General features: G+C 37.9%; 1 protein-coding gene across 2 annotated transcripts in view; it reads left to right on the top strand.

Moving 5' to 3' along the window:
- Positions 1 to 24,822, top strand: part of FRS2 (fibroblast growth factor receptor substrate 2) — a 51,927-nt gene extending 27,105 nt beyond the window's left edge. The window contains exons 2-7 of one of the 2 annotated variants that reach the window (XM_071423445.1): positions 6,044 to 6,149; positions 8,535 to 8,626; positions 10,484 to 10,670; positions 13,718 to 13,876; positions 14,656 to 14,819; positions 17,144 to 24,822. In XM_071423445.1, coding sequence (XP_071279546.1) covers positions 8,561 to 8,626; positions 10,484 to 10,670; positions 13,718 to 13,876; positions 14,656 to 14,819; positions 17,144 to 18,094 — 1,527 coding nt within the window. In that variant the 5' untranslated portion in view covers positions 6,044 to 6,149; positions 8,535 to 8,560 and the 3' untranslated portion in view covers positions 18,095 to 24,822. Of the gene's footprint in view, positions 1 to 6,043; positions 6,150 to 8,534; positions 8,627 to 10,483; positions 10,671 to 13,012; positions 13,045 to 13,717; positions 13,877 to 14,655; positions 14,820 to 17,143 lie in introns of those variants that run through there. The other variant, XM_071423447.1, reaches the window with a different exon arrangement.
- Positions 24,823 to 25,846: the final 1,024 nt, after the last annotated feature.

The following is a 25,846-nucleotide window of genomic DNA, read 5'->3' as shown; positions in this document are numbered from 1 at the left end:
ATCTTAGCTCAGCTACTTGACCTGGTCTTTAATCTTCACTTCTGTGGTAATTGTGGTGAATATAAAAGCTTTTCTGTCAGAATGAGCATGTGTTTTTTTTAAGGAATTACTGTTGAACAGTGTTCCTGCAAATGTTTAACTATCTCACCTAAATTTGAGCATTTTGCTGAAATGATCACTTTTAAAGAGAACTGTAAAGAATTAATTTAATAGTAGCATACCGTTTCAAATTTTTGCATAATGACTTTTCAAGATCAGTTGCTAGTTCTGTATTTAAACAAACAACAAGGCTTCAGTGTTTCATTTTATTCAATTTTAGTTTTATTAAATGATATTGGCTATTTTTATATGGCTCTAATAAATATGAAATAAAAAGTTGTTCATTTTGAATCCAAATATGTGGAAACATATACAGCAAAATAGGTCAAGTTGTGAGGTGATCTGAGTGTTAAAAAGCAGGAGTAAGGAAAAAAAAGTCTCCTGTGAGTTTGAGGAGCAGGCAGTTGGCAGCAGCTGAAGGTGCCGGCAAAGGAATGCTGCTGAGAGGGCGAGTTCTGGTGTGATCCTGCATCAGCCTCCTCAGGGCGTGTTCAAAGAGGCTCTGAGGGCACTGCACTGAAATGGCAAGCTGGTCTGCTCAAGCTGGTGTGTGGTTGCAATAATTTTGTTTTCATTGGAGCCAGAAAGCTTTTACAGTTTAGCTTGGGTTATGTCAGTTTTGTTGTTTTGTTTTTGTTTTTTTCCTTTGGAAAGGGCTAAAGAGAGAAAAGGGGTATACATTTATTGCTGTGTTTTAATCATAAGTCTGACAACATGCCCATTTAATAAAAATATTGAGTGAAAACTCCACCTGTTAGCATAAGCAAAGTCATAAACTAGATTTTGCAGCTTCACCTCAACCCTTAGTACTTTGTTTTCCCTAATTGCAGCCAGTGGCACCAAACGCTATTTCTCAGCATGTTTAGTTTCTTCTTGGATCTCCTTCATTGTAGTTTTTAACTCTGCTATGGTTTGTTAGTACTGCTTTTTTCATCCTTCTAAGGTACTGAGGCACCTTCAATATTAATTTTCTTAGTAATTGTTGCCAGGTGGATGAAGGGCAAGGACTATGTCTGACCCTGGTTCAGTTTGCTTTACTATTAAACCTCCTTGTCCCCAAAACGCATTTGCTTCTTGGGTGTGAATTGTTGTTACATTGCTGTTTGTCAGACTGTGCAAGGCAAGAGCCTTCCAGAACACCTGCAAGAAGATGAGTTGATTTGAATGATGGTGGCAGGCGTGGGCAGGCAAGGAGAACATTTTGTGCTTCTTTTGCTGTATTTCTCATGGGGTTTCTCCCTGCTCTTCTGAACACTCATATGCCATTAAACCCCTGTGTTTCCATGGGCCAACATTCCAGCTTTGGCACCTCTTGTGTCTGTTGTGACTCCAAACATTCAAGTCAGTCTTTGCTGATGTACAGATGTTACTTTTTTTCTTTTTGGTAATTATAAAGCAAAGAAGTTCTTTTTTTGACCATTGGGGAAATAAAGCTCTTGGATTTTAAGGCCACACTCAATAATTACTAGCTTTATTTTAGTGCTTCATCTCTTATGTACATGTGAGGTCTGGTACGTGGGAGTCCCATGTACCAGAAACATTTTGTTTTCCAATTGAAAAACTTGGCTTCATGGCAGTGAAGATGTGCTAGCCAAAACAAACAGAAGGTCAAAGTATAGGTTATTTTAAGTCTGAGTAGGATACCAGGTTTCTTAAATCATGTAGAATTTGCCAGCATGGATTACATCACAACTCCAAAGACCTAGGATATATCACATTTGGTACAGAGGTTATCCATTTAATTGGTTGCATTAGCCAGTTGTGAAATGGGCAGTTTTCAGCTACCAGCAAAATTCATAAGACTGACTGCAGTACCATTCAGCATCCTTCACCTATATCCTGAAATGAATAGCATGCCAATAAAGCAGTAATTGTCTTGCTGAATAACATTTTTCTTATATGTGAAATTGGTTTATCTTATTTGTCTGCTGTCTTACACTTTCATGCAAAGTTTCTTTTGTGTGGAAAGCTGAAAGGAGCTTTGCTGTAGTGACTCCTCTGGTTCATGAGGAGAACATGTAATGAGTTGCTTAGAAATTTTCTATGAATAACCTGAAATGTTCAGATTTATACTCTCAGTTTCAATTTAATCTCTGAGGCAACACTTTCCAGGTGAAATTATCACCTGCTGTAGAAAAACCATTGACCTCAACAAGTGCTCAGAAACTGAGATGAGAAGATGAGTTAGAATGTATCTGTAGGGATTTGGCTGTGATTTCTTCAAGTATTTGAATGTGAGATTGCAGGATGGGCAGGTGTACTGATGCTTGCTGTAATACTAAATTTGGGATACTTTTCTGAATCCCTCTAGAAATGTCAACATCCAAATTCTTGAGGGCCAGGAATTTTGAACTTTGGGAGGAAGTTATCCAAGTTAGTTTTGCCTCTTTCAGTGTGTTCAATTGTCTAGCACATTATATGTGATATTTACTCCTAGTGTCTAGTTTAGATGTAGTTTAGACAGGCAATGTTTGGACTCTAAATGGAACGACATATGACATATGACTAAATGGAAAGACATAGCAGAGTGCCTAGCACTGTGGCAATCTAGTGCTTTGGAAGGCCACTTTTTCATTTGAAAAGACTACAAAAAATGGGTTAACAGACAAGGCACCCTTGCTTCTCCCTGCCTCTTCTGAGGTGTGCTATGGTTTGGGGTTCTTTCTCTGCCTGATTTTTAGGACGTTTGTGAGAGGAATTTATGTGTACAGAAAATACCTCCTGAAGTTAATGTTCGATTCTGCAACCAGAGCACTCAGAACTAAGTTAAAACCAGCTTTTAGATCAGCTTTGCAACCTTGAGCTGACTTGAATGGGGTGACTTTGAGCAAATGAGGAGTAGGATAGCAGCATGTCTGTGTGGCCTTTCTTGTGCGAGGGAAATACATGCCTTGTTCTCATCATTGCCAGCCTGGAGAGGCTGCACAATTGCAAATGTTAGAATATCTGCAAGCTTTTGACTGTGTTGTTCTTTTTAAAGTATCTACTCTTGTTTACACTGATGCCTTGTCTTCCTCAACTTCTGAGAGATTAGCATAACTTGTTGGCCTTGCTTAATCTGTGAGGGAAAGAGCCACGTTTTACTTCACAAGGCCAAGAAATAAATCTTAGTGAAGTTACAGCAGTTTCTTCCTTTCACTCCCATTAACAAGGTTTAGATGAGTGTTGGTCCTGGTTTCTCTTGCCTGGGATTTTTACCTTGCAATGCTGTAATGAATGTGTTAGGGACAAGCAGGAGATACCCTCCATCCCTTTCCCCCTCCTTGCAGGACTGCACCCAACCATCACTCATGCTTTGTGAGTGGGAAATTACAGCTACTAAATTTGACATTGTAGACATAACTTGGGGTTGTGACTGTGGAAATGTCTACTTCTTGTATATTTAAGTTTGGGTAAATATTTTGCAATCTGGGAAAATTTGAAAAAGTCCCGAACTGAATAAACAGCCAACTTGTGATTGGAAGCAACTGTTTGGAGAATTTTGTTATTGCTTTACATTTAAAAGAAGTTAGGTGCTGCAAGTTTGTGTGCTTTCTTTAATCCATTATAAAACTCTGTTTAGATTGTTTAGGAATCATTCTTAGGTAACTGAAATAGGCTACTCTGCTTTAGGTAGCCAAACCATGTAAAAGGTTTAAAACTGTGCTAGAAAAATACCAAGGTAAAGACCAGTGCAAACATACCTGCATTAGGATAGCTTGCCAATGAACATTTTAATTTGAATTATTTTTCTAATGACTACCTCCTAAGATTTCACCAGAGTGGGTGGGTCACGTTTTCTGCCCCCTCTTTCCATTTGCTTCTTCTGAAAATTTTAGTAGGGGATTTGGTAAACTTCAATCCCAGTCATTAGTAAAGTGGCTAATTTTTCTGAAAACTGGGTGGATGTGACTAAGGCTGTGATTCTGTCCCCAGCTGGCTCTGGCACTTGCTATACTCTCTGCTAGCTGGTTTGGTATGCTAAGCCAGCAGAAATCTAACCTGACCGAAACCACAGTTTAATAAGACCAGCTTGATTGGGTAGGGTCATCCCATAACCAAAACTTGACCTTGCAGAGGGATAGGTACACAACTGTATGCAAAAATACATCTCTGTCAAGCAGTTCAATCAGTTTACCTTTTGGTACCTTTGTGAAATCTAGGGTTTAGTTTCAAGTTAAGTATAAGTTGTTAATTATTTCCTTTTTTTAATGTCTTATTGCAGAGCACTCACAAATTTGAGTTGATCATCCATATATGTTAATCAGAATGGCCTTATTGGGTCACACTTGAAGTATCAGTTTGTCCAGTATCCTGTTTCTGACAGTAAATAGTAAATTCTGAGAGCCAATAGTAAATATATAGGGAAGAGAGTAGTAAGAAGGAACATTTTATGATCATTCCTTAAGACCCTTCTAAGCATCTGCACCTTAGAGACTTTTTGAGCAAGATATGACATCCTTGAGTTTAAAAGTTCTTCGTGGAGCTTGCATCTGTCCAATTTACATTCTGAATCTTTAACATTTTGGAACTCATTTCCACAAGACATTGCAGATCACAAAGCTCAGCTACAGATCATGTGCAAGAAAGAACTTTTATCTGTTTGAACCCCCCCTTAATAATGTCAACTGCTGTTCCCTAATGGTTGCATGTGGAAAATAGTTGTGCTTTATTTATCTTCTCTTTGCACCTATAAGTCTGTACTCATGCTCTGTGTGCTCCTTTTTTCAGGCAGAGTTGTCTAAGTAGCATATTTCTGCTTTTACTCTGTCTTTTTTGACGGGGGAGCCCTGATGGCACACATTACTACATCTGTGGGTATGCTATGGATTCATACAGTAGAATTGTATTTTTGGTTTGGCACTTTTAAGTCTTTCCAAACAGTTATGTTTCATTTGCTTTATGATAGCTGTCCAGCTAGAGTTTCCATTGGACTGCATGACTATGTGACTGATCTTTCCTAACAGATAGAGCTCCTTTGCAAGGAGTGTTATTTTTGCATTTGCCAGTGTTGAATTTCTGGTAATCTCTTGCACAATCCCTTCACAAGTAAGAGGGTTCTGCAACTGATGTAATCATGCCTAGGACCTGGGATGAAATTAGGACTACATTACATGTGATGTTATGCAAAAACGCAGAGAGCTTTGGTTTGCCAAGATGATTTTAATCCAGGGGCAAGACTGGGGACAGCTGATGAATACAAAGAATTGCAGTAAAAAATGTATAAGCAAAGCTGCAGTGGTCTCAAAGAACTTTGCATAGACATAATAATAAAGTATTATTCTGAGAAATTAGCCCTTTTATTGAGTTTAATAAGCAGCATCAAAGGAAACATCAAGTGCTCGTTTGGCAGTTTTACAAACTGAGAACAGAGACTGCCAGCTGTTAGCACGATGGAAGCAGCAGTTAGCTTTAAGTCTAGGTGTGAGTGGATAGCTAGTGTGAGAATAATCCAGGGGGTGGGGAAGTAAAAGCAAGCAATTTATGGTTAATGTCATGGAGCAAGAATCATGAGGGAAGCAGAGAAAGGGTGATGTGTTAGCCATACAAGTCAACATTTGTGTATGTTCAGTAGGATAAGCAAGAGGGAGTTAAATAGAGTGAGTTGTACTTGTTCTTCTGTTTGTCTGCTGTGCTTTGCGTTGGGTTGGGTTGATATGCACTGAGGATAACGGGAGCTTCACATCTGTCATTTCCACACTGAACTGGCTATACAGTGAGTGGAGAATGAATGGAGTCCCCAGTGTGACAGGCTGCATTGCAGAAAGGAGTGCCAGATTTTTTTCTTCCATAGCATTGAAATGTCAGGGCAACTCAGAGCTCAGTCTTATCTAAAACATCATGAAGACCTTGCTTGACATAATACTTGCAAAATAATTATAAACAAAAGCATGTATTTTTCTTAGTTTACTAACTGTCATCCTAAAAACAAGGGAAAAAATGTTATTTTTATTTACCCTTCCAGTTCTAGGTCCAATGATTAGTTCTGTGACAAGACAGCATGACACTTTGAGTATGACAGAAGCCCTGATGCTGCAGCAGAGGCTGGGAATATTAATGGCCAAATCTAGGTGAGTGATTTTTAATTCTGCCAGTTCCCTAGCTGTTTAATTTCTTCCTCATAGCCTTTGTTCACATCTCTCCTTTGAAGCAGCATTTCAGTTCTTGGTTTTCTGAAATATTAATATTAGAGCATACTTGAGACAAAATAACAAGCTTGTATGATTATTGATTACATACCCTTTCTTTGTTGTTCCTGAGGTACAGAGGCTGTGCTTCAAAAATCTTGATATACACAATATACTACAGCTTTCTTCTTGCAACTCTAGTGATTTTTTTTTCTCCAAAGTGCGTTGCATTTTAAGTTCTGGGTTGTTTTTTTAAAAAGTTTTTTTAAAGAAGCAGGCGCCTGTATTCAACAGACTTGGTCAGTTATTTCATGCTGAATGCATAGAAAGTCTGATACTAACAGCATGCAGCTATGTAGTTCTGTTTTCACTACAAAAAACATTTGAGGAGGTCTCAGTCTAGGCTTTATTAAGTGCATGCATATTTATTAAGGCTGCTTGAGGCATATATAACTACATTGTATGCACCAGAGTATTCCCTGTTAATCTGCCCTGAGGCTATTGTCACCTGTTGCTCTTCATAGCAGGGGATTCCCAGGGTAAACAGCACCGTGGCAGTAGGCTGACAGGAACATCTGAACATTACTGTAGTGAGGCTCTGAGGGGTGCCAGGGTAGGAAACCAGGATCAGGTGTTACTACCTGTATCTCCCTTTCTCAACAGAAGAGAAAGAACAACTACTACTACTGCTACTACTACCACTATAAAAATTTCAAAACTTCACAATGGAAAAAGAAAAAAAAAAAGTTTGTGTGTAGCATAGCTTCTCTCTGCAGCAGTAGAAGCAAACAAGCAATGCCCAGTTTTATTTTGAGTTGGGGAAAAAATCTTTGTCAATATAATGCATGTTTTCACGTTATGGACAGAAATGACATTAAAGAATCATGATTTTGAATAGGTGTCTGGTACTTTGCCTCTTTATCACTGGATTAATTGGAGCAGTGTTGTTACCTCTGCAGGGGATTCTTGGTGGCTGATTTATACAGTCTCTAGAGTAGGAGTAGGAGATCTCTTTTGAGTAGCTTTTCTGATGAAAAAAAGTGGAAAAGTTAACTGCTCCTCATTGTATTCTTTGCATCTTATCCCTTAGCAGAGTAAAGAGCTACATGAACACTACTGCTGCATGCTAATACAAATGCCTGTCTAGAAACCAAGTCATGATTTTCTTAAGATGATAACATTGGATTTTTTTCCCTCTAGTCAGGAAAACTTATCAGTCCATACTGTCTTCATTCTTCTTGATTTCTAGTGTTGTATCTCTTGTTGACTTAATAGCTCTCTTCCAGGATTTTTCATTTGTGTAGTGGAAATTTTAGTTCTTATCCAATATAAAAATTATGTGAATGGGTTAAGTTTTCTTTTGTCAGACTTTCTTGTATTTAAGAAATGTGAGACTTAACCCAATTTCATGGTGGTAGAGGATGAAACAGCAAGTTGCGAAACTTTGTTCTGTGAACATTTTATTAAACTGTTTTGTGAAAGTTTTGCCATACACACAGAAGTCTTTAAATGAAAATACCAAAAATACCAAGGTGTTTTTTTTGGTTTCATTACTTTAGCCATGCTGTTCAGTGTTACCACCTTTTACTGTTTTAAAACGAATGTGTAACACAATTTAATCCAAATAGAACTTTACAGAAATAAGGAAACCCCAAGTTTTAAAATATTTGTGTTGGATGTGGGGTTTTTTCCTTCCCTTGTCTTTGATTACATAGTTTGATATACACTGCCATATGGGAAATATTCTAAATTGGAAGCACAGAGCCTTACTGCATGGCTGCCAGCAGAGGGCTGCCTGCAGGCCTGGAACCCGGAGCTGCCAAAGCCAGGGCAGCCATATGGGCTCTTTGTGTTGCCGGTGCCTGGTAACCTGCTACAGCCCAGGGCTTCTAGGTGTGTCTCTAGTGCTGTGCTCCTGAGCCAGGGAATGCTCATTTAGGTGGAACTGGAATCTAGGTAGCTGCATTGTGTAAAAGCCTGGTTTAGGAAATTCAAATCTTACACAGTAAGTGGTTGGGTTTTGTTTTCCCCCAAGCTGCTACCGTGGGAATTAAGGTGACAAATCAAATGAGTTTGTTTGGTAGTAACCTCAAGGTGAGTTATTGGTAGGACTTTAACGGCTCCGTGTTGCCACTCCTTACTGTCAAATCCAAATTAACCATCATATCTGTAGTATCTACATTGACTTTTTTATTAAATGCAACTGGAAGATTCATCATGAAGAATTATATGTCAGAGTAATTTGCATTGGCTTGTTTGTTGATGTTACTTCATTTTTACTTCAACTAAATGATCATTTTGTTGGTTGGGTTTTTTTTTCTCCTTTAGAGATCAGATGGTCTTCTGAAGAAGTCATGGGTAGCTGTTGTAGCTGTCCAGATAAAGAAACTGTCCCAGATAACCACCGAAACAAGTTTAAGGTATGCAGCCAGTGTGATGTGCTGTGAACTATTTTGTTGTTTTCTTACAGACCACATCTGTGATTAAAAAAAAAGTAATGAAAACAGAGTGCAAATTTCTGAACAGCTGAAACACTGCAGTTGCAAGTGCTTGTAGCCACAAGCACTTGCAACTGCAGTGTTTCAGCTGTTCAGAAAGGTTTCTCTTGTGCCTTTGAGAAACCCTCTCTTCTCAGCAGTGACAGGAATTCCCTAGACAGGGTAGCCTTGCTAGGACAGTTTGGATCTTCAGGAAGGAGAAGAGGCTTGTGATTTTCATCCATCTCCATTTCAGTTGGTAGATACCAAGTAAGGAGTGTTGCCTATGGAAGGTTACATTAGGAAGGGAGTCCTTAGCATAAGGGAATCAGTAGCTTTTGAATTATGAACCTTTGAACATCTTGAACCTGAATGTGGGATCATCAATAGAAAATTTTAGGACTGCTGATTTGACTTGAAGGTCGCTACTGATTATACATTTTGAAAACTTTTGTCCTTTATGTGGAGAAATGTTATTTCTAAGTGCCCTTTTGTCTAAAAAATCTCTGGAATTTATAAGCCTGTGAACACTCGTTCATGTGCTTGACATGTTGAGCATGAAGCAGCTGAAGTCAGTGACTGTAAGTCAACATACCTTTGCATAGGTCACACAAGTCAGATTTGCTTCTGTGCTCCAAACTGTCTCTGTGAGTTGACAAAGGAATGTAATGCTTCCATAGTGAAAACTGATTCATGTGTTGCCTTAGGGCAACCATGAAATGAGCTTTAAAGCCATGGGAATTTCTGGAAATGTTTAATATTATCAGTTAAGAAAGCTGAAGGATAAAATATATTTCTGTTTTCTTCCTCTTTATGCATCACTTTGTGTAACTAGTTCCTATTTTTCTCCTTGTAGAATTTCTCTATTGTTTGTTTAGCGGAGGGGTAGGGGAGGGAGAGATGAAGGAATGTAATCTGCAAAATGAGGAAAATGGGCATAAGCCTCACAGGCAGATGAAATGATTCCTAATTCTTTTCAATTAACTAGATTTCAAGTTGAAAATGTATTTTTTAAGGAATCACATTAATTCCGTAGGGATTTTTTTCAGTAGCTTTTTTATTGATTAAGAAAGAATCCTACTAAAAGCAGCATTGTGAGGTAAAATAGAGGGGAAATATATATTGTCCAAATTCTATAAAGGATGCAGATGACCTCAAAACTGGCCTAAAAGCAGAAAGAGCAAGAGTTTAGCTTTATATACATTTTTTCACACAAGATAACTATAAGGTATTTGAATTATTTGTTGACTTTAAAAAGGCAACAAAATGTCTAAAACTGTTGGTTGATTCAGCACAGTGCAAGGCTATACATGTATGTGAAGGAAGCTTTTTCTTGGAGCCACTTACCCTTTCTCATTCCTTTTCCCAACTGTAAGCAGAGTTATATGACAAAGCAAATATTTTTTTTCAGAAATGGGGCTCTGAAAGATTCCATTATCTGAGGTATGCCTTATCCATGTGGGAATACTAGAATATGTACATAAAGCCAGTTTAAAAAAATATTTAACCTGCAAATCTCTTCTACTTTAAATTTCTCATCAGATTTTACAGGAATGTTAGGCAGCCTCCTTTGTATTGTTTTTAAATAAGTATTATTTTAATTTTCTGAATTCTGGGTTAGGATAGCACAGAAACTAGTTTGTGAAGTTCTTTTTTTGTTTCTTTTAAACATTCACTTCAAAGATTGTAACTAATACGATAGCACAGATGGAGTCTACCAGCCAGGCATTAAGATTATTAAAAGTGGTGTTGTTTCTCAAAAGAGTAATTACCTAATGCTTTTTAATTTCTTTTTTATAGGTTATTAATGTGGATGATGATGGTAATGAACTGGGTTCTGGCATAATGGAACTTACAGATACAGAACTAGTTTTGTACACCCGTAAAAGGGACTCTGTCAAATGGCACTACCTCTGTCTCCGTCGCTATGGCTATGACTCAAATCTTTTCTCTTTCGAAAGTGGTCGAAGGTGTCAAACTGGACAAGGTACGTGGAAATTTTGCATATAAAGCTTCTTGCAAGTTTATTTGATGTTGGAAGATATTTGCCAGTCCTTTGGCAAGAGTTATAAAGGCTATAGTTCTGTATGTGAATGTGGTTTATGGAAAAAAATTACCTTATGAGGAATGGTCTTCTGGTAAAATGAGGATTTGAGTTGCATGTGTTTTTTGGCATTTGTAGATCTGGAGGACTTCAAGGTTCTATGTGAGTATTCTTTTGGTCAACTTAGGAGGTGGTTTTGACAGGGAAATTCTCCTACCTCAGAGGTTGACTTGACCTCCGGGAGAGGCAGTAGAATCTGAAACTGTGAAGGAATGCCTTCAGAATTCAACAAATTCTCTATTTTTAAGGTTTTAAGAGCCTGCAGCACTGATATGAACAGCATGGCTGGCCCTAGCTTATTATTGTCTTCAGTAATGCACTGGTGTTTCATCCTCTTCCTAAAGCAAATACCACTTTCATTAATATCAATGACATAATTCTCAAATTTTGATGGTTTTATATGAGGTGTGTATACTTCAGCTATGCTCAATTATTTTCCAAGTGGCTTTCATCAGAAAAAGATGGTTACCTTTCCAGTAGCCTGCCTTGGCCAAGGTTGGCTCCCTCTGAGAATATTCAGGTGTTTCTCTCTTCCCTGCAGCAGTCCCTGAGGGACTGAGCTGTTTTTGTTGAGCTCTCAGCCTTGTTTTGCATCTTCCTACTGTGAAATAGCTGTGTGTGCTTGGAATTCTTATGCATTCATATGTTGTGAAGTTAAGCTCCAATGTTCTTCTGGATTTTTGGCATTTACCAGTGTTCTTATCAATAATTTTAGACATTCAGAAATCACAGGTTTTGTTTTTTAATTTCACTGTTAAAAAGTCAGAAAGATGGAAGAATTGGATCGCATATAAACCTATTCAATATTCATTGTCCAAGCGAAGGTAAAGGAAGAAAAGGGTTTTTTTTTTTAATGGGAGTTTAAAAGGCACTCTCAGTTCATCTCCTAATGAGAAATGGAGATATTTTCAAACATTGCAATATACTCCATACTAAACTAAATTTTCATCATTCTTAAAGTAATAAAATTTGTTTTGAAGATAATAACTTTAATGTGTTTTGCAGTTGAATTTACTGTTTCTTCTGAACATTGAAAACAGATACTAATAATACTTAATTGAAATACTAATTTGAAGGTTGTTTTCTACAGTCTATTAGCAAGTCTGCAAAATCTTACATCAAATCTAATTGACTTCTCCACTTTCCTTCTAATTTTTCCTTTTTTTTTTTTAATAAACAAGATTAGGCAGGCTGTGTAAGCAGCAACCCTTTCCTCCCTCTTTTGTTTCTTGCCTTCCTTATGTAATACTAAAATACTGTGAATATTGGGAAAAAAGAAATCTGGCAGAAAATGTTCTCTGCTGCCCTTTTGCAATGGAACATTGTTCCTGAGACCTACAGTGGGTTTTGTGGGCACAGTTGCAAAACTTCATCTTCACTTCATGGGGTGACGAAGTTTTTCATTTGAGAATTCCCTGAATACTGCCCAGCAACTTCTTACATTAGTCAGTATTCTTGTTTCTGTTTTTCCTTTAATATCAAGTTATTTCTATTGTTAAGCTGTGAGAAGCAATGATGGTGAAACATTGAGTTTGTGCTAGGTATTGAAAACCTTGCAGACACATCTTTGGACCACATCTAACAGATAATTGAGGATATAAAACCTGGAGAAGTTGGTATGTCACCATGTTGTGTGACAGTTCACATTGTATTTAATATGAATGTATTTAAATGCAGCTGAAATTCTCAGAAACACACTGGGAACTTTTTAAAGTTTATGAACCTAGAGTTTTAAAAAATTCTGGGGTTTGTCCATTAAGATTCAAATATCCAGTGTGAATGTTCAGAAATATACAAAACATTACACATTCTATGTGTAATATTACACATTCATGTCTGTTGTACATGGCTGGATTAGGGGTCAGGGACATAGAGCAGTAGAAGATCTGTAGCTGCAGTGTTGCAAACATGAAGCCTATTCAGTGCAGCAGCTGCATATTAATAGCTGAGCATTGTTCCTCGTAGCCCATTTGGGGTTGTGTGAACTTCTGCCGTGTGAAGCATTTCTGGTGGTTCTGATCTGCCACAGCACTGCATCCCTAAATAAATATATGATGGTAGTAATTGCCAGCATATTCACATAACTGCACTTGCAGAAGTGGCTATATAGGTAGGTACTTTTCAGTAAAGAGTGTTTTAAGATTGTAATACTCACTTTAAAAAATGAGCACCTGCACCCACGTTTAACAAGCGTGTCAACTTTAACTTCATGCTTTCAATGGAAGAATAATCCAAAGCTGCGACTTTGCTGGTGAGGGTAAGTTGGGACACTCCCTGCTGTTCGAAGGCAAAGTGGCACAATACACACGCAAAATACACGGTATTGCTGCTAACTTTGTGCTCTGTGTCTATCCTTTAGCCTAAAGCAATTAGTTTGTTACTGTCTGTTTCACACAGTTTGTCCTACTAGCTTTTAATTTTAGTCTTCTTAAAGAAACTGAATTTATATCCAGTGTTTAAATCCTTTTCTGTTGTGCAGGTATCTTATTTTTGTGGTAGTTTAATAGAAATCTGATTTAGGAAATACACCTTTGTAGCACCACTGTAGTTTCATTTAATGTTTTTTAAATACATATTTATTTAACAGGTATCCTTTTTATTAGCTTAAAAAAAAACCCAACAAAAAACAACTTGGTTTTTTCCCCCTCATTTAGCACTCAAAACTTATTTTTGTTCCTAACTGAATTGGTTTTCTGTTCTTATTTAACTTTTGGTGCATGGGAACCTTATTCTTCTATTAGATAACCACTTAAAAGGTTGTCACAGTAATTTTGTATGTTTTGGTGCAATAAAAATTTTGTAACACTTTTGCTTCTTTAACAGGTTTTCATTATGTGGATTCCAGTTCTATTTCTTGCAAGTTATATATATTGTAAGGCATGTTTCTGAGTTACAGGGTTTTGATTTTTTTTTTTTGGATGTATTTATAGGAATCTTTGCCTTTAAGTGTGCCCGGGCAGAAGAGCTATTTAACATGTTACAAGAGATAATGCAGAATAACAGCATAAATGTGGTAGAAGAACCAGTAGTAGAAAGGAATAATCATCAAACTGAGTTGGAAGTACCAAGAACCCCTCGAACACCTACCAGTAAGTATGGTTCTACTGTCAGATGACATACCTGAATGTAATTTAGTTAGCTGAAAATAGCATTTGATTTGAATTTAATCTTTAAATAATTAAAAAGAAGGCTAATTTAAAGCTAAGAGGTAGTAATACATTCTCTCGAGGTACTTGCTGAGGATTATCTTCAAGAAGTAAGTTTTGGGAACTTAATTGTTGCATAAGAACACTTATGAATACACCTATTGAATTGCTTTATGATATGTCAACATGCTTTACCTGTAGCATTTCAGAGAAATGTTAATGCTGGGTAAGATTTCAAATTTTTAAATAGGGGGAAAAAATACTGTTTAAATCACATGTGCAGTTGGTTTGGAATCTTTCTTTTGCTCTGAGTAGGATGAGTGAAGTATTTATCTAAAATTTTCTGGTATTTTTGAAATCTCAGGCAGATGGCTTGATATTTGAAACTAGGAATTCCAGTTTATTGATGATTTCAGAGAAATGGAAGCTTAGATAAGGGAGTCTCTGTTTGTCAGGGGGAGATGTTAATGGGGGAAAGAGAAGTTGGAGGGAGTTTACTGGGTGTGTAATACACCTAGTTTTCAGTGGCTGCTTCATAAATGTGTTCTGGTAAATACTGGGATGCTGTTCTGTTTTCCATTTCCTTCCTCCAAGCAAAATTGAGCTTTGTGAATACTTAATATTGTTTTACATATTTTACTTTCTCTTTTGAACATTAAACTTAAGATATAAAGTATCTTACTCATATACAGTAATATGTTCTATTTTAATAATTGTACCAGCTCCTGGATTCAATGCGCAAAGTTTACCCAACGGCTATCCCAGGTACCCATCTTTTGGAGATGCTTCATCACACCCTTCCAGCAGACACCCTTCTGTCGGCAGCGCACGCCTCCCCTCTGTCGGCGAAGAATCAACACATCCTTTACTTGTAGCAGAGGAGCAAGTGAGTGGTTTTTTCCCTTTGTACAACTGAGCTTCTACATTACTTCAGATTTTTGTAATGATTGTTCTGTTGGCTTTCACTTGCTTTTCAGTATCAGGTGTAAAGTATTCCTACAGTATTTTAACTGCCTCAGAAAAGTGTTTGCCTTGCCTCTTTAAAATGATATTTTGTAGAATGGCTTGCTGAGGAATTTATATTTTATATAAAATAAAAAGATAGAGAAGGTATGTGTTTGCAATATACTCTTTTCAAAAAAATCAGTAACTATTTTTAAACAGGAGTAATTGTACATTATAATGAGAGATCCTGGTCAAAAAGCTTCTTTATATGTAAGTCTTCTATTTGCCAAATAGAAGTCATGGAATAATTTGCATTAGAAGGGACCTCCAGTCTCTATATCAAAGTTTTAAGTTAGAGAAAACTTCACAGACCATTGTCCTGGTCATGTTTTGAATACTACAGGCAAGGGGATTCCACAGAATCTGAACCATGTGTTCCAGTGTTTCACCACTGCTGTTGTGAAATCATTTCTCTCTAATGTTTCTCTAATGTTATCAGATTTTTGCCTGTTACATCTGGTGTTGACCTTTTGCTAAACATCTCCAAAAAAGGTCTGGCTCTGTTTTTGCTTTCTCTGTTAGGTAGTTGAAAATAGCTATTAGGTGGTTCCCTGCATTCTCTTAAAATGGAACTAAGATGGTGTCCTCAGCTTCTCCTTGTATGTCATGTGCTCCAGCTCTAGTCATGGCCCTCCAATGCACTAGCCTCAGAATGGTGCTGTCTGTCGTGTACTCTGGAGCTCAGGTTCAGTCTTGTGAGAGCTGAATTGATGGTAATAACTTACTGGCTGTGCTATTGCTAGCACAAACCAGTGCATGGTTGGTTTTCATTGCTCCAAGAGCAGACTGCTGACTCACATTCAACTTACCATCCACCTGGATCCCTGAAGTTTTGCTGCAAGGCTGTTTTCAATCAGTTGGTATCTAGCCTGTACTTTTGGTGTTGTTTCATACCAAGCACTGGATCTTCTTTTTGCTGTTGCTGAACTTCATAAGGTTTCTCTGAGGTCGGTACTCTAGGCTCTAGAGATCCCTCTCAGTGGAAACCCTGCCAGTCTGGAAAGACTGAAAACTGTCAACTGAAAACTTCTCTCTCATCATTCAAGTTGCTGATGAAAATGACAGTCAAATTTATAAATGTCATGTGGTTTAGGAAGACTTTAATGTGTGACAAGAAACAGTTTTGGAAACCAGAGAAGGTAGCCAGAGCAGAGGGCTGTGAACTGTCTTGTGGGAAAGGATTTGTTAGGAGCCCTCACAGAAGAGCTCAGGTATTATCGTTGGAGTTACTGAATAGTAAGTGAGTTTAAAAAATCAGTGGAGGAGTCAGGTGATCTGGTAAATGACACTTCAGCTGGCAGAGCTTGACAGAGAGGTTGGCAAGCTACATGACTGCTGCTGTAAAGTACTACTTTTGCTGTTTGGATATCCAGACATAGAATTAAAATTTAGAGAGGGAATCCAGTCTTTCCCATTCAGCCTTGTATTGATCCACTGTGGAAATTGGAGGGATATAACCTAGGAGGGTATCTCTGCCTTTCTTAGTGACATACGGTGCCAACTCCTCCTTTTTAATTTTGAGTGCCACACTTCATATGGAATTGTATATTTTTCTACGAGTTCCTGTTCTTAGGAGGCTGTTGGCTCTTGAAGAAAGAATGGATAGTTCTTCCTGTAGACCCAACCTCTCTTTTTGTTCCTGGAGTAGTACACAAGGCAGGAGACCGAGGGTTTTCTTAGGTCTCTCTGTGGTTTTCTTTTTGTTTGTTTTTTCTTTTTTTTTCCTGGTATGGACAGTAGATTTCCTTGCAGTGTGGAAGTTATGAATGTAAACTTAGCTAAAGTAATTGCTGGTCACTGGTAAGGGACAACAAAGTAGAGCTCTCAGTGATCTGCCCAGGTCTAGTTATGAGCTAGGCTGGAGCAGCCCAAGGTGGTCTTGATTAGAGCCAAACTCTAGAACTAGAGCACAATTGAGGTAAAACATCAAATAAAATAATTATCAGTGTAAGATATAAATTCTGTTTTTTCATTAGGGGAACATTAACATAAATAATAACAAAATTTCAGGGAAAAAACCTAAAACTGACTACAGTTCAGCAAAATGCAGGAGAGGTGACTTTTGGTCTTAGACACCTGCCAACACAAGTTTTTCTTTTCAGATATTTGGATTAGAAGAGTGGGGAGTTAAGAAGCTAATAAATTTGGAGGGGGAGGGGAAGGCACAATAGTGTTTGAATTTCTTCTTTTTTCTTTGCCTTTTAGGTGCACACTTACGTAAACACTACTGGAGTACAAGAGGAAAGAAAAAATCGATCAAGTGTGCATATACCACTGGAATCAAAGCTTTCAAACACTGAAACAACTAAAGCGAAAGAAGATCAGATGTGTACTGATGACAGAGATGCTCAGGTTCTCCTGGAGCCCGAAGGAGTGAAGTTTGTTTTAGGACCAACACCTGTTCAAAGGCAGTTAATGGAAAGAGAGAAACTGGAACAGCTTGGGAGAGATCAAGTTAGTGGCAGCAGCACAAACAACACTGAATGGGACACTGGGTACGACAGTGATGAACGTAGAGAGACACCATCTGCTAATAAATTGGTGTATGAAAATATAAATAGGTTATCAATCCCTAGTGCCTCAGGGGTCAGGAGAGGTCGCTTGACATCAACCAGTACCTCAGACACCCAGAACATTAACAACTCTGCTCAGAGGAGAACTGCGCTGCTGAACTACGAGAACTTGCCATCCTTGCCTCCTGTTTGGGAAGCCCGGAAGCTGAGCAGAGATGAAGACGACAGTTTAGGACCAAAGACCCCGTCTCTGAATGGCTATCACAATAACCTAGATCTAATGCATAACTATGTCAATACAGAGAATGTAACAGTACCAGCAAGTGCTCATAAAGTAGAATTTACACGACGTCGGGACTGCACCCCAACAGTCTTTAACTTTGACATTAGGCGTCCGAGTTTAGAACACAGGCAGCTCAACTATATACAGGTTGACTTGGAAGGTGGTAGTGACTCTGACAACCCTCAGACTCCAAAAACCCCCACCACTCCACTTCCGCAAACTCCAACCAGGCGCACAGAGCTGTATGCTGTGATAGACATTGAAAGAACTGCTGCTATGTCGAGCTTGCAAAAAGCACTGCCCCGAGATGACGGTACTTCTAGGAAAACTAGACATAACAGTACTGACCTGCCTATGTGAGCCTGGGGAGCATTGAATCATTTGCACCTTTTGTGAAGTTTATAAAATTGAAGATGCGAGTACTTTGCATTTCTTAACACTAACGCCTTTTATAGACTAATAGAACTTTTTCTGCATACTTCATGTACTTGTCTTACTAAAGGGAATTAATGTAGAGCAAGTATTCATTTTAGGTAACACTATTTCATTCTACAGTAGAAGTAATTACTGCATAGCAGCATCACCACCTTTCACAGTGCCTCTTTAATTGATTAGAGTCTGAGTGACATGCCAGTTTTGAATTTATAAATATTCTGGTCTGGTGCCTATACTCACTAATGGCATTTGTAACACTTTTTAAAGCCTCTTGATATGTGCATTATTAGCAGGTAAACCTAACCTTTCAATATACATATCTGACGTTCATTCCTCATTGAAGTGGTTCCTCCAGAATGAATTGTGTGTAATATGTTAATTCACTCAGTTTGACATACACAGGATATATTGGTTCATCTCAAGGAATATAAACACCACACCTTTTTTGTCTGTGGGCAAGAAGGCCTCTAATTCCTGACAGTTCTCTTAACTTGTGTGATATTTGAGAGGTCCCATTGATGGTTGTTGATCAGAGCTATAAACACATCAAAAACCAACTTTAAGCTCCTTCTGTTGGTATAGAATTACAAGTGACATATCAAATTCCCTCTGAAATCTGACGAAATTTTATCTCATTAGAGTTTTGGGGTTTTTTGTGAAGGAATTCACAGGTGGGCTGTATGAATTAAGGCTCTCTTGTCATTTCTTAGTTCAGTGTGCCTTCTTTTCTTTGCATTTGTGTGTTCACTTTTTATTTGTTCCATAATGTCTTGTTTTAAAAGTCAAAATTTTGTACATAGCTTTAATTGTTCAGGATCATCTATGTGTTTGTCTTACTCTCTGCCTTTGACAAAGCAAGACTCTTGAAGGTCAAATGGTTGTCTTCGTCCAGTGTTCTACTTTTTTATGCCTGGCAGAAATATCCCAGCTCTCCAGCAGCATGCATTATTGCACAACTGGAAAGGTTTATTATGCAGTTATTGTCTTCCTCTAAAGCATCAAACACAGGTTACATGGGAGGCAGGGTACTGGACTTGATAGTTCTTTATAGGAAGTTGTACATTCTAGCAATGTGCACCCATAGGTGATAATGTACTTTAATTTAAAAAGATACGTAGTAAATTATCTGAAGGTAGTATTATCTATGAGCATACTTGTTTTCCTTTTGCAGTTGGTGAATTTGGTTACAATGATGGCTGCTCAGTGTTACAGGTACATCCAGGTAGAATGTTGTTTGTTGAATATGCCAGAGGCACCCTTAGACTTTTTTTTTCTGTTTTGTTTATTAATAGTCTGAATAATCTTAGAATTCTGGCAGTATTGCAGGTGCACCTTGGTACTAGCAGCAGAAGAGATTGCTCTTGAGCCTGTGATTGCAAAGGAACTGACACTTGTGTGAGCTGGTATGATGTAAAATAACCCTTGAACTGTGAGGAAAAACATGCAAGAAAAGCCATTTGGAGATCTGAAAAAGCATTAAGGGTCTCCATGCAATATTTGAATTTTGAAGTTTTATAAAAACCAAACTACATTTATTTTCTGTCTTTTAAATTGGTGTGTATTTCTGTTCCTACAACCTTTTTCTTTGGTCTTCTCTCATTTAGTAGTGGCAGCAGTAGTAGCAGCACCTGAAATATGTCTCTTGCCATACCAATAGGTGGCATCAGGCCACCTTTTCACTCTGGTTTCATCATTCTTTACTAACTGTATGGTACTGAAATACCAGATAGACAAAAAACATAATTTGCTGAAGTAAAAGATGAGAGTCATTGAGACCATTGTGAGAGATTTTTTTTATAAAAAACCTTATTTCATGGTCAGCTTCTGCATACTCTTGTGATAGACTCACTGACTTGTGAGGAGACCTTGGTACTCAAGAAGGTAAAGACTACCTAGACCTAGGCATTTTAAAGGTTGTAGCCTGGTAGGGCATTGGTCTCTTCTCCCAGTCAGCCAGCAACAGGACAAGAGCACATAGGCTTAAGCTGTGCCAGGTAGATGTTAGCAAGAAATACTTCACAGAAAGGCTGATTAGGCATTGGAATATGCTGCCCTGGGAGGTGGTGGAGTCACTGTCCCTGGAGGTATTTAAGGAAAGACTGGACATGGCAGTTGGTGCTGTGGTCTTGTTGACAAGGTGGTGTTTGGTCATAGGTTGGCTTCAGTGATCTCAGAGGTCTTTTCCAAGCCTACTGATTCTGTGATTCTGTAACTGCTCCCTCACATCTTTGCCATTGCCTCACCTTATGGACCTCCTGGTCTGTACTGAAGAGAAATTACCATGTATTGCAAAACACTTACTGGGTTAATAATATTGGTGTGATTATTGTTCTTAGCATATAGCTCACTTAAATTTGTGAGCTGCATGTGTTTTGAGGCAAACCTGTTTGATCTAGCTAGCTGCTTAGCAATATATGGTCCTCATCTGTATAGCTTGGACTAATTAACTGAACCCTTAAAACACATCTGTGAGGCAGGGAAGTAATAATATTCTTAATTACTAAATAGGGAAGCAGAGGCTTTGGGTAGATCATAAGTGACCTGCTGAAATTTCAACAACCAGCCATATCCCTCCTTAGTTCCAGTGCACTGTCCTATGCATTATTCTGAGTAGTCTCAGCTAAAAAGAATGGTCTGAGCAAATTTTTTACATTGTTGCAAGTTTCACAATGTTTTCTTAGCTCTGGTCCCCAGAATTGAGAACATACTGAAATTTGAACTGTCTGTAGCCTTAATTATATTAAGAAGTCTGATGACATATTTTCCAGAACTACTTTTTAACCTGTTAGGTTTCACAGGTGGGATAATGCCTTCTTGTTTTGTGTACACTCCAAACATGCTGGGTAGTCCCTGTCACCCACACTACTCATCTTTAGCATTCCTTATTTTCTGCCCCTTGAAGTAGATGCAGTTGCAATGCACTTTACCCTTTGAGACTTGGTAAATATTTTTTCAATTCAGTCTCTTTTAAAGGCTGTGATGTTAGATTTAGTGTCTGTAATCTAGGATTCAGTTTTCAGCTGAAATCTCTCCATTCATATTTATTTTGGGCCCACAGGTGTATAGACTGAGAAACTAGAAATATGTAACCATTTTCTTTAGTAAATGTGGCATGTAAAGTTTACATAAACTAGGTCCTGTAAAAATGGTAGCATCTCCATCCAATTCTACTTTTCATCCATAATGTGCAGTCTGTTGCTGCCCTTCAAACACATTTAACAAGGGGAAACCTTTAACTGTAGGTATTCCTTTAGTGCAATGATTTGGGAAAGACATACATTACTGTATCTTTTAAACAAGGAAACTGAGTTGTTAAAGAATACAGAAAAGTGACCAAAAGTACATAATATTGTGCTAGAAATACACAGAATTGTACTTCTAATGAATGATAATAAATGAGAATTTATTCCATTGTTATGTCAGGAAAGTAAACTTTCCCTCAAAATCATGTCAGAAGGAGGACCAATTGTTTTAATTTTTGTGGTGTTTTTTGCTAACTTCCTAAAACAATATTGAAAAAGACCATTCTGAAAACCATGACACTCATTAGAACATCTTTTGTTTCCCCCAATAAGTATGTTCTGCATTTAACAGGGGTTGAATCTGATGATGTGCATTGAAGCACTATTCCTATTAACGTCTTCAGAGCTTTTATAGAAAATATAAGTGTTGACGTAGAAATTTCATATAATAAATTGATAAAATGTCCTTCCCCCCACTGCTCCCCCCCACTTGATGTTTGGATATTTGTGTGTGTTTGCACCTCTGACTAGGGCTTGGGTGTAAAAAGGATCATGGAAATGTGTAAAGTGTACAAATTCCAAACCAGTGTCAAAACAGGGCTGCTTTTTATAGGTGACGGATCAGCAGTTGATTTTGCTGGTTTTATAACACTGTGCATTGGCTCAAAATCTGGCTGTTCTTGTTTTTGTTTTATATTTACCTGCTTCTCAATGAGAGAGATTCAAGAGAGAACAGATTGTTCTTATTCACTGTCGGTGAAGTAAGAGTGGAAATTCTGATTCATGTCAGTAGTTTGAGCATACAATGATGTATCTGATTTGGACGTCTGTTTTTAAGCAGTATTCCTCGCTTCATGTAAGGTGAGATCCATGGTGAAATTCCATTTCTGCACTGTACTAATTTATTTAATGGCTGCAAATAAGATGAAACTAATGGAGTAGAAACTAGTAGTGGACTTAAATCTGAAATTCTCCTATTTCCCTAGAGGAGTCTGGTCCTTCATTGTGATAGATAGAGTTAGGTGTTTTTGGAATTTAATGATATGATCTTTCCCATCTCTTCCTTGAGGTAGCAATTCAGGCATTTATATTTGACAGTATTTACTTAATATAAACTTAAGTTCATTTATTCTATCTTTATTTTTAATTCATATACACTCCAAGAAAAAAAAATCCAGAAGAAATTCCGCCACAAAAAACTGCGTTAAGTTGGAGTCAGGTTTGCTGATGTCCTTCTTACAGAAGATTATGAAAAAGGAATTCGTGTTGAGGTTCTTTCACAATCTTTAGGAATTACTTCCTCTTTTGGACAAGATGAGTGAATCAGAAGAAAAAAAAAGAGCAACTTAGCATCTGCAACTCTGACCATGTATACATTATTTCTTGTGCTGTGCTGTAAGGTATGTGAGTAAGTCTGTCAGATGTCTTACGAGGATATTTTCCTAACACGGTGTTTACTCCAGATTAACGCAGTATTTTGTTTGGAAGTATGTAGGTGTACAGGTAGAAATAGAATATGAGAAATAAGGTCGATGAAACGAGTGTTGGATATTTCTATATTTTTATACATTATGAAGGGCATTTTTGAAATTTTTCTTGCAGTTTTAGTAATTATTTAGTGTGGTAATATACATATATTGTGACAATGTTTTCCGCTATATCCATTACTTTGGTGTAATTCTGTTTTATGTAGCAAATATGTGTATATAGAAAGGAGATTATGTAAAAACTATCATTAAAAAATAGGCTCAAGCCCTTCAGAATAGGGACCATCTTCCTCTGTGTCTACAAAGTACTAAATGCCTTGGGGTCCCAGCCAGAGCTTCTGTCTGAGACCTGTAGTGACCGAATTGCCAAGTGAGGAGTGTGGGAAGCAGCTCCCTGCTTTCTGTGAGAAGCCTTAGTATGAAAGGTGTGGTGAAGCCCACCCTGCCAGTCCCTGGTGCTGGGCTGTGCAGTGCACGGCTGTCCCCAGCACCGCCTGCCAAGTGACCCAGGGAGCCCAGAGCATCCTTTGCTCCGGTCCTGCCCCTTGGCAGTTGGAAAGGAAGTCTGACAAGGAGCTTTGATGTCATCAGGAAATCTTCCTTGTTAGGGGGGTGACCCTTCCAGAGCTTGTTCGGTCTGCATGCAGTGTCCTTTGAAGATGAAGAAATGATTCCTGTTGACTTCAAGGGCCACTGGATGTGCTCCTGCAAGATCAAGTACTGCTGGCGTAACAGCTCTGTTACACCTGAGGACCTGCTTGGTCAAGTTCTTCAGGAATGGTCTAAAAGGATGTAAAAATATAAATATATTTAATTACATGTACTGAAAACCAAATCCTATTTGTTGTGGTCAGAGTTCAGATAATTATAGGAATTTTGATTTCTTAGTCATAGTTGCATATATATTGCTTTAACTGTTGTGTATGAAAGAGGAAGTGATTCTAAAACGTGTGAAAGATCAGGATTACACCTGTTTTTTAATGGTAATGTTATTTAGGAATGGATGTCAGCGAATTTAACTCCATAGTAATGCAGGTTTTTTGCATTGGAATATGTGTGTATATCATACACCCACATTTTATATATAATATATTATATATTTGGTACTAACTTTGTATTTTGAAATTTTGCCAAATCGCAAACACGGATGTTCTCACTTGTAAGACTTTGGTACTTAATAACTGAATGTATAAGAAATGCTCTGATATGAGAGGAAAGAGTGTTGTATGGTGTCCCACAGTCCAGATGGCTGGACCAGCAGGCACGTTGCCTTTCTCACATCTGGCTTCACTGCAGCATCACCTTTGGTCTCCTGGCAAGCGTCTGTGTCCCGGCCAAACGCACCGCACTAGCGTCCAAGCTGACTGGTAGGAGTGATACAGTAGTCACCAGTGTGCCACAAATGCATTTATTAAATGCAGAAATAAACATTTCTACAAAGGCCAAAATCTTATGTTGTATGTTCCTTTCTTGTCATTACATTGTATCATATTGTAAGATTATTGTATGTCCTAATTTGCATTATAAAATGTTTTTTCCTACTTAAAGGCATAAATATAGCAACTTTGTATAAAGGTAGCTTTCTAGATTTTTATTTCTTTTATATAAAAAAGTCTAAACAGTGGGAGTACCATTGCCAAATTGTTTATAAAATTTCAAGTAATTTTCCCTGTTCAGTGAATTTGTTTTTACAAACATTCCGTATTTCTTATACTATGCAGAAAGAGTGTATTTTTATGCCATTCCACATTAATCTTAAAAAAAATAATTTCACTTCTTTTAAGCTGTTGTTATAGAGAAAGCTTACCAAATGTGCATTTTTAAAAAAATGTGTTATGTACATTTTTCCCCTTACCAGTGCCAACTTCATTTGGAAAAAAAAAAAATTGTAGCATGGCAATAAACTATTGATTTTACATTAAAAGTTGTCTGTGGGTTACTTCAGTAGTTTGCAGTGTTAGTGTCACTGTATTGTGTTTTGTTTATATAATCTTTTTTGCTTTTCTTTAAATCATTGCTTCATGGACCTCTCTCTGCCCTCCTCCCTTCCTCTCTATTCCACTCATTACTCTGTAGTAAAAAAACGCCCAAAACTGATCATGGTGCTCTGAAGTCTGTAAATTCATCTCCAAGATTTTGTTTCATTTCTGCCGGTTTTCTGTCACAGCTTTGTCATGCATGTAGATTGAGATTTTTTTTAAATGAGGCGTTTTTTTCTTCCCATACTGTGCAACTTGGAAAATTGCCCTTGGCACAAGCGAGGTGAGGGCACGGCACAGCTGGGAGAGGTGGGAGCCCAGAACCAGCACTGCTGCTGTGTTCTTCCTAGTCTGGTGTCACTGGCTTTACACTTTGTAAAGCATAGCTTAGCAATGGTCAAAAGCCCCTTCAACCCAATTCACTAATTTGCTGTAGTTTTTCTGTGAGCATTGGATCTTTCAAAGGCAATAACTTGGGTAAGTCTGAAGCACTTTAAAATATTTTTTCTCCCAACTCACCACAGTAGCAGCAAACGTGAATTAAAATGAATTATTACTTCAGTGCACATCTTTATGAAAGCTGTGATTCTGAGAGAAGCTGTTTACATTGTTTTAGTTGTATTATTTGCCCTAGCCAAAACTTAGTTTTCAGCATAACTATGATGAAAACTAGGTATTTAAATTAAATTAGTAGTCTAATTACAGAACAGGGTTGTGGAGGGAAGTGTATCTAACTCTGTGAAGAAAACAGGACGAAAGGCCTAACATACTCAAGAACTAATACTAACCAGGTATTGACAAAATTAACAATACAGGTGAGAGCTGGCAGAGCTTTAGTCATGTTCTTTTTTGCTGTCTCCATTGGGATGGATTTCTGTCTCTGGCCAGTTTGAATCTAGAACAAGCAACGTTCCATATATCCCAAGAGTTTAGTACCTAGGAGCAAGAAGGGAGATACCAGCTGGAATC

Source organism: Agelaius tricolor, unplaced genomic scaffold, assembly GCF_023055355.1.
Source record: "Agelaius tricolor isolate 1412-34295 unplaced genomic scaffold, bAgeTri1.0.p SCAF_3, whole genome shotgun sequence".
Lineage (NCBI taxonomy): Eukaryota > Metazoa > Chordata > Aves > Passeriformes > Icteridae > Agelaius > Agelaius tricolor.
Note: the sequence above shows the minus strand (reverse complement) of the source record. Positions and strands in the feature narration are given on the sequence as shown.